The 11111-nt window shown below is 38.6% G+C and overlaps 1 protein-coding gene across 3 annotated transcripts; it reads left to right on the top strand.

Moving 5' to 3' along the window:
* Window positions 1-200: 200 nt before the first annotated feature.
* Window positions 201-7027, top strand: LOC148875770 (putative protein phosphatase 2C 52). 3 transcript variants are annotated; one of them, XM_088965343.1, is made up of 6 exons: window positions 201-460; window positions 2184-2717; window positions 2803-3144; window positions 3238-3355; window positions 3440-3663; window positions 6446-7027. In XM_088965343.1, the coding sequence occupies exons 2-6, from the start codon at window positions 2460-2462 to the stop codon at window positions 6911-6913; spliced, it is 1410 nt and encodes a 469-aa protein (XP_088821469.1). In that variant the 5' UTR covers window positions 201-460; window positions 2184-2459; the 3' UTR covers window positions 6914-7027. The 3 variants fall into 3 exon arrangements, with proteins under 3 accessions (XP_088821469.1, XP_088821468.1, XP_088821470.1); XM_088965342.1 differs by having other exon boundaries at window positions 237-627; XM_088965344.1 differs by lacking the exon at window positions 201-460 and adding an exon at window positions 565-883.
* Window positions 7028-11111: the final 4084 nt, after the last annotated feature.

The following is an 11111-nucleotide window of genomic DNA, read 5'->3' as shown; positions in this document are numbered from 1 at the left end:
ATATTTTTTTTTTTTGGGGGGGGGAGGGGAGAGATGTAAGTGTAACCACTATCCAAGTAACCAGGTCTTACCTCTTAAAAATTACATTAATCGGAATCAAGGTAATAACCAAACGCCTCCTAAATTTTAAACAGGGTGAGTACGGGGAGCCAAACAACAATAGCCCGCCTGATAAAGCAATTTTTTTTTTTTTGCTTCTCATCCTTTTGATTCACACAAATTAATCCAGCAACAGCAATCAATTGCTAGTCTGGTAATCATAACAGGAGTTACAGCTCTCTGCAAAACTACTGGAGTACAATAACCACTCTCTATTAACAATTACCTCTCTCTCTCTCTGAATCCTTTTTCTCTCTGGCTTGCCTTGCAATTCATTAAATGCACCTCCCGTGCACCACCGCCACCACTCAATAATCTTTCTCTCTCTTGCTTTCGGGAATCAGGATTCAGGACAGAGCAGGTGGGTACCTCCGTCATGGAACAGCTCACGAACTGCAACCACGATCACCATCTCTCTTCTTTCCACTCACTGCATGTCATCATCCTATTCACATTTCTCGATCTACATTCAACGATCTCAGACAGAGTCTGCGACCTTTAATTGGCTCTGTCACAGATGTCAACCATGTATAATGTGTTCTCTCTCTCTCCATTTTTTTTTTCTGAGGATGAGCATCCTCACCTCACTTTTAGTGCTTAATATGGTTTCCTCAGTTTGTGTTCTTGTCTTATGAGTATATGTTCCCTACTAAAGATCATAAAAGTTGTAATTAAAAAGCAAATCTTGCACAGAAGATCCGGATATTGTTTTCTATCACCAAAGTATGATCTTTTTATTTCAACTTTTCAGTGTGATGCAAAATAATAAAAAAAGGCCTTATTGGTAAGTCTATCATACTGGTCTGGTTTTATCTGTAACAAAATGAAGATCTAGGAAAGCAACTGGTTCGGATTCCCTTTCTTCATCTTTAGTCATTTATTGCTGTTTTTTTTTTAATTTCTTTTACCTTTTGTTGTCCAATAAACTACACGTTAAACGTTAATTTTTAAAATCCTTCTCCTTGTTCCGTTCTGTGCGCATAGATCGGCAGAACCATGGCTTGCTTTCGTCTTTTTTTTTTTTTTTTTTCTACTTTATTTGTTGCTTTTCTCTCCACTCTCTTTTGGTTTGTCCTGAAAAACAGAAAAATTAAAATTTCCACAGCTACTTGCCTTTGCCTTTGCCCTTTTCTTGTTGATTTTTCGTGAGACGTCCGCGTCCTCTTCCTTATTCTACTTTTCTTGTTTACGTTGTTGCTGTTTTTCAGTCATTTTGATTTAATAATATCATAGCTTTCTTAGTTCCTTCCATTTTTCTTTTTCTTTTAGACTCTTCTTCTCACCTTCTCTACTTCCCATCTCCATTTATGATTTTAAGTAGAGTATGGAGGCCTTGGTTTTGGTCGACTCTCTGGCGATTCTTGCTCCTGTTGTGTGTGTTTGTAATTCTTTTCTGCTTTTCTCAGTATTTCTGTATTATTTTTTAATCAGTATATATTTGTATTGTTATTTAGCTACATTACTGTGGATTTGAAAAGCAAATTTCCATTTTTTTGTTTCTCGGTTGCGAGAACAGATTTCTTCACGGTTTAGAAGCTTTCTTTGTCTCCATTTGGTTTTCTTCGACAATGTACTGAATACTTGTCGGTTTTGCTGCATTATTCGAAACTTTTGTGGCGTTTCTTTTGCTATCTTTCTTGAATAAGTTGGAGATGGGCTTGTCCACTTCTACTGTTTTCGTGTTTTGCACTTGGAGGTTTTCATTTTATCCATGGAAAAAGCTTTCATCAGTATCGTTTAACTTGTCGAAGAACCAGCGTTTCTCGTTTTCTGTTATGTCCTTGGAAGTTATCTATTCCGGATTTCCCTATTTGTCTGTCTTTAATGGGTTCAATTTTTTATTTTTGAGCATCTCTTTGACATTTTTTTTCCGACCATGATCTTGTGATTCATGATGAACGACAAACGAAACACGATACCGTTTTTTTTGTATATTCTGTTCCTTTGGCTGAGGATATTTTCTTTTTTTCTTTTATTATCTAGAGAATTCAAATTTTATTCTTTGGTGTAAATGCATTGTTTTACCTTGTATGCAGTTGTGGATTAAATAGTTCAATTAATTAATTCAATCTCGTTTTGCTCAGCTGGTTCTCCCATAAGTTCACGTTTCCTGCAGTGGATCCACATTTGACTAAAATAATCAAACCCTAGTTGAAGTGTTTGTTCGCCCCTACATTGAGGTTTCGAGTGTCTACATTGCAACTCCATGTGGGGGAATCTTTAACAATAGGAATGGTCTATTGGGTGGTTGACTGATGCAACTATTCTGGGATTTTGAGTGAGATCTGTATCTGGAAAAGTAGGAATCTCAACCTCTCTGTTTCTTTCGGATGCTATTGCTTTGTAGCTGAGCAAAGCAGATGGGGTGCTGTGTAAGTAGTGGTTTAAGCAGAAGTGGTAGCAGTAACAATGAAGAGACAATTTCTTCCTCCTGTTTGGGGTTCAGATCACGCCGGAGCAATAGAATGAAGAGATCATCGGCTGAGCATGTCACTGCCATGCAGCATTTACATTCTATTCCCAACCGGATTTTTGCAAATGGGAACAGCAGAACTTCCTGTATTTTCACTCAACAAGGGCGCAAGGGCATAAATCAGGATGCCATGGTTGTTTGGGAAGTAAGTTTGATCGTTCCATATCTTCACCAAGTCATGTAGTCTAATTTGTTTCTAGAACTGTAAGCATTACCTGTGTTGTATGCAGGATTTCATGTCAGAAGATGCAATATTTTGTGGGGTCTTTGATGGTCATGGTCCACATGGTCATCTTGTTGCCCGCAAAGTGAGGGACGACTTGCCACTGAAGTTACTATCTTTCCTGCAATCTCAAGAGTCAAGGCAAAATGGCTTGAATAATAATTGTTTTGGTAGAAAAACAAAACTTGAAGGAGATTCTGAGAAGGATGGCCCAACTGAGGATAACCTGGGATCTTTGTGGAGAGAAGCTTTCCTCAAGTCATATAAAGCCATGGACAAGGAGCTGAGGTCCCATCCTACCCTGGACTGCTTTTGTAGTGGTAGTACTGCTGTCACTATTGTTAAACAGGTCTGCTTAAAAAATACAATCTCTATTTTTTTTTTAATTTCTTTTCTTACTTTTTCTTATGTTCTCTTCTTACTTCTACTTGCTGGTTTGAAGGGGTTGAATCTTTTCATGGGGTACATTGGCGATTCCCGTGCTATCATGGGGTCCAAGGACAGCAGTGATTCTATGGTTGCAGTGCAGTTGACTGTTGATTTAAAGCCTGATTTGCCAAGTATGCTTTATTATTAATGGATTTGTTTGTTGATATGCATGCTATTTGAAACTTAAACCTACTTTATTTGATCTGTTCTTGTAGGGGAAGAAGAAAGGATTAAACGGTGTAAAGGAAGGGTCTTTGCATTGCAAGATGAGCCTGAAGTTCCTAGAGTTTGGTTGCCATTCGATGATGCCCCCGGGTTAGCAATGGCTAGGGCATTTGGGGATTTCTGTTTGAAGGATTATGGAGTTATCTCCATACCAGAATTCTCTCACAGGATACTCACAGAGAGGGACCAATTCATTGTTCTTGCCTCCGATGGTGTAAGTGTCTTGTCTTGAGTACAGCATGCGTTTAATTTTGTGTTTCTATTTTGTAAAAGATTCACTTCCATAAAAAAAAAGCAGCCATTCTTTTCTTAAATTTTATTAGAATGCTCATCAAAAAACAACTTAAATTAACTCAGAAATGAAAAAGCAGAATATGTGTCAACTAAATTGATGCTAATCTGTCATCCACCATTACTTTCTAAGCTTACTTTAAATATTTTGGGTAGGTCATCAGCAATTTCATCCTATCTGGCTTGTTAAACCTAGTTTTTAAATCTTTTCACGTGCACACTGGAAGAATATAAAGAAAATTGGAAACACAGACACCAGGGGAGGTGGAGATCATGAGGTGTACACTGACATAAGGTAAATTGCTAAAGAAACAAAGCAGAAAGCTGGAAATCACTTTCTCCCTTCCTAATTTCTGTCATGTGTGACAGTATGAGACACTAAATGCTTAATGTGATCTGGAATTCCCACACATGATTTAATACTCACGGAATAAATGGGAATTCAGAGGAAAATCCTGCCCTACCAAAACTGAAGTTGGATGATTATGGCCAAATGCTGAATTATATTGGTACTTAAGGTTATTAGAAGTGAAACTATCAAGAACTCAACACAGTTGTAATGAGTCATGTGAGATTTGGTTTCCCCTCTTTTTCCTTAAGGGCTTAATTTGAAGCATTACATATGCCACTGCCATAAATATTCAGGGTTTTGATGCATGTCAGTTAATGTGCCTAAAAGGCTGCATATTGTCGGTCTTGGAGCTCATATCTCTGCAGTTGTATTTTAGTACTAGCCACTAGGGCACAGTGTCAGTAGCAGTGAAGCAAATTAAAGGATTTTTTTGGTGTATTTAAATTCACGAACTATCTAATTGGTCCCAAGAAGAACCCTTAAGAAAGGAAAGAATACATCATGAAAGGAAGAAAATTCCTTTGGCATATCGAAGTTTCTAGAAATAGAGTATCCTGTGTATTCCTGTGGTTTTCTCCTATTTTAGATTTCTTCTAAACATGTCTGCTCCACATAAAGTGTTAAAGAGCATTTGCATGTGTTTCACAAAGTAATGCAATTTGAGTGTTCTTACAATTTCTTTACTAGTCTGATGATTGGTTAGGAACCTTTTGTTTCATGTCCTTGTTGGATTTACCATTCTTTAGATAATTGCCATTGCCATTGTATTAATCTATGGCTAGAAGCTATGCCTTCATGTGCAAATGTAATACTATGCATTTGCAGCATATCCTGCAATGGAGAGGGAGAAGCTAAAAAGCTAAACAGAGATAAACAGTAGTTACATCCTTACATTCTTGTTCAAAACCAGCTTTAGCTCCAAATGCTATTGAATTATTATCACGGGAATAGATCTCTTGTCAACTTGTTTGGTGAAGGAGTGTAAATAACACAGGAGTCTTCAACGTCTCAATTGAATTTGGGCACAAAGAGACTTCATGTGCTCCTCTCTCCATCCTAAAATTCCTTGAAAAATTTGGCCATAATGACTTTGTATTATGTTCTATATAATCCCTTCTACACAAGCAACTTTTAAGTTAGAAAGTTGAAGCTAGAAGTCTGTTATTAATTGAATGATAGCCAATCTATATGGTCCTCTATCTGATGAGAATGGACTGGATTGGTCATGGGATTTCTTGACATGGCAAAGATGTCATGTAGTGAGGTTTCCTACATGACCCAATTAGGTAACCTTTTTTCTTTTTTGTTGTTATTATTAGCATTCCAATATCCAGTAGTAGTATTTTGTCAGAAAATCTTGGCAAACTGTTATTCATAAAAAAAAAAAAATCTTAGCAAACTGCCCAGGAAATAAAAAGAATAGTTTTTTTTTTTTTTTTTCTGATGTTTGCATTGTTCTGATTGGACCAATTCTTCGCTTAAAATCTACCCTAGCAGGAGCATGTGAAATTAGAGGAGCTCCCTAGCCCCTATGATATGGTAATATGATAACAGCTTGATGCCAATTGTATTTGGAATTATTACGAAGACAGTAAAGTTGCACGTCATTATTAGTTTTGAAACCTAACAGCTGGCTCTGAAGTTGGATGGAATTATGGAAAATACCATCATCAGGGCTATGCCATTATTTCTTGCACTAGGCTTTAGCCAATGGGGCGGTGAAACTGCTTTTGTTTTGTGTCCCATCCTTGTTTAAGAATCTCTTTAAACTACAGTTAGGCTCATGTTATTTCATAGGATGTATGCCATCGACTATATTATCAAGGGCTGTCAATGGTATCTGATCGTCTGAATCTGAAATCCTATCTTGTTACGTAAGAGTAGCAGCAGAGAGGTATTCCCCAGATCTAGGTGGAACTCGACATATATTTGTATTTTGCTCAAATCCCACCAACTTCTGTAGCATCTATTGGGTCTCATTATTTTATAAGAAATAGTGAACAAGAACTAAACATAACAGGTGTTTATGTTAATCTTGGACCAAGTCATGTTGATTCTTACACATAAAATTACACAGACAAGTCCTTGCTTTGTTGTCACAATGCCTCTGCTAAAGTTATTACTTCAACTGCTGACCTAATTTATCGGATGTGATTATCTTTCACATTGCCAAAATGAACTTTGATTTGTTGATTTTTGTCAAAACAGAGGCAAAACTATTTAGTTGTTTCTTCCTTTAAAGGTAGTACGCTTTAATGCCAGGGGTAGAGAAATATATAACTGTTTCCCATAAGAACTGCAATTTCCTTATGGCAGGGGTTTCCAAGTAATCTCAAGGATCTTCATATTGCAGGTTTGGGATGTCTTGAGCAATGAAGAGGTTGTTGAAATTGTGTCCTCAGCCCCAACCAGATCATCAGCTGCACGGATCCTTGTTGACTCTGCTTCTCGAGAATGGAAACTCAAGTACCCAACTTCAAAAATGGACGATTGCGCAGTGGTGTGCTTGTTTCTGGATGGTAAGATGGACACTGAATCTGAGGCAGAAGAGCAATGTGTATCTGCAGTGAGTTATTGTGGTCAGCAGTCTTGCACTACAACTGAGTTGGATGATGGCCAGAGTTCTGAACCATTTCTACAGAGGAATTTTACAGTCAGATCAGCAGAAGATGGCAACCCAAACAACAAAATTCAAGTCGAGGTTGAGGGAGATGGTGGAACTATAATTGATGAACAGAACTGGTCGGGTTTGGAAGGTGTGACACGAGTCAACTCACTGGTTCAACTTCCAAGATTTTCTGCAGAGAGGCTGAATGCATGACTCATGCATTTGTAAAGAGTGAATTGATGATGTACTTGTAATTCAATGGCTTAGGAGCCTGACAAATGCAAGCAAATTGGTAAATTCTCCTAGGATGCTACCATTGGGCTGAAAGTTCTGTGAAGGTCTTTCTTCTGCCTTTTGACTTTGGATCTCCTACCCACAAGAACTCTACCCACAGGGCACGCCGTGTGGCTGCGTTGTTATGTGGGTAGAAAATCCAGACTATTATTTGCTAAATTTGCCCCTTTTAGGACCATGCATTACAGCAAAGGGGCACCAATCCACCACCACCCACCCCAACACAAACAAGACCAAGGGGATTCATTGAAGCCATCAAATTGAATCACTGTATGGACCCATTCTATTCCCAGCTACTGAAGTTTTTCAAACTCCCCATTTAACTGAAGACTGGAATTCATCCCCCACTGTTGTTGTGACTGAATGTCTTCAGGTTTGCAAGAATTGGAATTCTAGAACTAGTTGTTAGGATTAAACTCTGAATTACCGATTAATTAGTATGGCAAACAAGAAAAAATAATTGAGAAATATGTGAATTATAAAGCAAATAATAAGAGCAAAAGAAAGGTAAAGATGGCACCAGATTTATGTGGTTCGGTCAAAGAGACCTACATTCACGGGAGAAGAAAGAAAAACATGTTTATTTATGTCCTTGATGAGAGAATTACAAACTGACCACCTTACTAGTGCCGAAATGCCTTTAACAAAGCCTTGAAGCACTCAAAAAAGGGCATAGATGATACCCTTAATGGTAGCAGAGAAGAAGAAGAACGATCCAAACAGAGTAGGAGCAGATCTTGTTAGAAGATGGTGATGAAGTTTTCCTAATCTTTTCAGCCTTCTAATGTTTTATCTCCATACACATACTATCCCTAGGAGGCATCCCTTTTATAGAAAAAAATAGGAAAGTGGAGAAGTCACAATAAGTGTAGCAGTTTTTGGTGTGTAATTGTGATTGTTACAACATTCATCTCAAAAGATAAATGTATCAGTTTTTGGTGGTGTAATTGTGACTGTTACAACATTCATACCAAAAGATAAATTGTAACAGCTTTGGTGGTGTAATTGAGACTGTGACAATATTCATACCAAAAGATAAATGTAGTAGTTTTTGTGGTGTAATTGAAGCTGTTGAATTACTTAGCCACATTAAACGTCAACAATCTCCACCTTGGCGATAATTCAAACAACAAATCTCCCTCTCCAAATGCCCCAAGGGCATCAAGCATCAAATGAGACAAGACCCACCAAGTCGATGCAAGCATCAAACTTGGATGATGGTAATGGATTTGTTAACATATCAGTAGGATTCTCAGCAGAAGCTATTTTGTTGAGCAAAACACGACTACCCTCAACAATATCACGAACAAAGTGATAACGCACATCAATGTGCTTGGTCCTCTCATGAAACATCTGGTCATGAGTCAAATGTATGGCACTTTGACTGTCACAATAGATCACTGTAGCCTCCTGTCTACCTGTGAGTTCACCAACCAGATTTCGTAACCATAAAGCTTCCTTAGTGGCATCAGCCACAGCCATATACTCAGCTTCAGTCGTAGACAAAGCAACAGTCGACTGAAGTGAAGCTTTCCAGCTAATAAAGGTACTCCCCAAAGTGAAACAATAGCCAGTGAGAGATCTCCTCCGATCAAGATCTTCAGCATAATCAGAATCACAATAACCAACAAGCTTTTCTGTGGATCTTCCAAACTCAAGGCAAAAATTAGATGTACCTCTCAAATACCTAAGGATCCACTTCATGGCTTCCCGATGAGCCTTCCCTAGACAGGACATATAACGGCTCACAGCACTGATGTCTGAGCAATATCTGGACGCGAGCATACCATAGCATACATGATGCTACCAACAACACTAGAGTAAGGCACACGAGCCATATAGACCTTCTCTTCATTAGACTTCGGTGACTGCTTCGCCGATAATTTGAAGTGAGCTGTTAGAGGAGTGGGGACAGATTTGGCATCTGACATGCCAAAACGATTAAGAACTTTCTCAATATAGTTCTGCTGACTGAGAAACAGTTTCCCGTTCTCACGATCACGAATAATCTCCATACTTAGAATTTTCTTCGCTGGACCTAGATTCTTCATCTCGAACTCACTGTTCAAGAGAGACTTCAACTTCACAATTTCAGACTTATTCTTAGAAGCAATGAGCATGTCGTCAACATATAATAGCAGATAAATGAAGGAATCATCAGAGAGCTTTCTGAAATAAACACAACTGTCAAAGGAACTCCTGGGATAACTACTAGAAGTCATAAAAGCGTCAAAGCGTTTATACCACTGCCTTGGAGACTGCTTAAGGCCATACGGAAACTTCTTCAACAAACAAACATTGTATTCCTTTCCTTTTACAACAAAACCATCTGGTTGTTTCATATAAATCTTCTCTTTCAAATCACCATGCAAGAATGCAGTTTTAACATCTAATTGCTCTAAATCCATGTCATGCATTGCTACTAAAGCAAGCAAGGTACGAATAGAAGAATGTTTAACAACAGGGGAGAAGACTTCGGTATAGTCAATACTTGCAACTTAACTGAAACCCTGTGCCACTAACCTTGCTTTGTGTTGAGCATCCTCAACACCATGAATACCCTCCTTAGTCTTGTAGACCCACTTGCACCCAACAATTTTCTTCTTTGGTGGTGGTGATACAAGCTCCCATGTGCCATTTTTTTGAGGGATGCAATCTCCTCTTCCATGGCAATTAACCACTTACCACTGTCTAGACTGGATATGACTTCATTATAAGTGGTCGGATTGGTAGTGCTATCTACCTCACAAGCGATGGTCAATGCATAAGACACACAATCATCAAATCTACTTGATGGTTTTATCTGTCAACTCGATCTATCTTTGGCAATAGTATGCGACTCCTAATTGGGCTGAACACCATCCGATGTGATTGGCTCATCTGAAATAGATTGAGAAGGTTGTGAAGATGGACTCGGCTCCACCTCCACTTGCATCCGGTCATCCTGTGATGTACTTGAATCACTAGCAATAGAATCCTCCTTCCTTGGAGATAACATGTGTGATTCATCAAATATAACATCACGACTAATAATAATTTTCTTGCTCGAAGGGCAATACAACTTGTAACCCTTTACACCAGAGCCATAGCCCACGAAAATACATTTCTTGGCTCTAGGTTCTAACTTTCCATCGTTAACATGAGTATAAGCAGGACAACCAAATATTCTTAAAGATGAATATTCAGTAGGAGTACCTGACCAAATCTCAAATGGAGTCTTAGCCTCGAGAGTTGAATGCGGAGATCGGTTCACCAAATAGGCTGCCATGGAAACTACCTCGGCCCAAAAGGACTTATTCAAACTTGCATTGGACAACATGCAACAAGCCCTTTCCAAGAGTGTGCGGTTCATCCGCTCTGCCACACCATTTTGTTGTGGTTGACCAACACAGGTGCGGTGTCTAATGATACCTTCCTTCAAACAATAATTTGTAAAGTCAGACTCACAAAACTCGAGCCCATTATCAGTCCTCAACCTTTTAATCTGCCTTCCTGTCTGCTTCTTGATCATAGTTTTCCATTGCAAGAAGACTTTAAACACATCATTTTTATTTTTGAGAAAATACACCCATACCTTTCTGGAGAAATCATCGATGAATGACAGAAGATAATTTGCTCCACCCTTCGAAGAAACACGAGAAGGGCCCTATAAATCTGAATGGATGTAATCAAGTGTACCTTTGGTCCTATGTATCCCTTTAGCAAATCTAACATTTTTGGATTTAGCAAACACACAATGTTCACAAAATTCAAGAGTACCTATGACATGCCCACAAAGTAAGCCTCGCTTGCTCAAAAAAGTTATCCCTTTCTCACTCATATGTCCGAGCCTCATATGCCACATCTTTGTAAGATTTTCCTCGAACATGGATGACGAGACCAAAGCAGAAGATTCTATCACAGTACTTCCCTGCAATACATATAATCTACCAACTTTGTTAGCTTTCATAACTACCAAAGCACCTTTGGTTACCTTAAGAACTCCACCTTCAGCTGAATATTTGCAACCCCTGGAGTCGAGTGTACCAAAAAAAATCAAGTTCTTCTTTAGATCAGGAACATGGCGGACTTCATTTAATGTCCTCACAATACCATCATGCATATGCACCCTGACAGT

The sequence above is a fragment of the Nelumbo lutea genome, chromosome 1 (assembly GCF_056320005.1).
Source record: "Nelumbo lutea isolate HS-2025 chromosome 1, American lotus-T2T, whole genome shotgun sequence".
Classification (NCBI taxonomy): domain Eukaryota; kingdom Viridiplantae; phylum Streptophyta; class Magnoliopsida; order Proteales; family Nelumbonaceae; genus Nelumbo; species Nelumbo lutea.
This window is presented reverse-complemented; position numbering and strand designations above follow the sequence as displayed.

Bases quoted from the DNA above. Each gene is read 5' to 3' on its own strand.
- LOC148875770 (XM_088965343.1), top strand. From the start codon at position 2,460: ATGGGGTGCTGTGTAAGTAGTGGTTTAAGCAGAAGTGGTAGCAGTAAC. The intron at 2,718-2,802 runs GTAAGTTTGATC...TGTTGTATGCAG, and splicing joins ATGCCATGGTTGTTTGGGAA to GATTTCATGTCAGAAGATGC. The intron at 3,145-3,237 runs GTCTGCTTAAAA...GCTGGTTTGAAG, and splicing joins CTGTCACTATTGTTAAACAG to GGGTTGAATCTTTTCATGGG.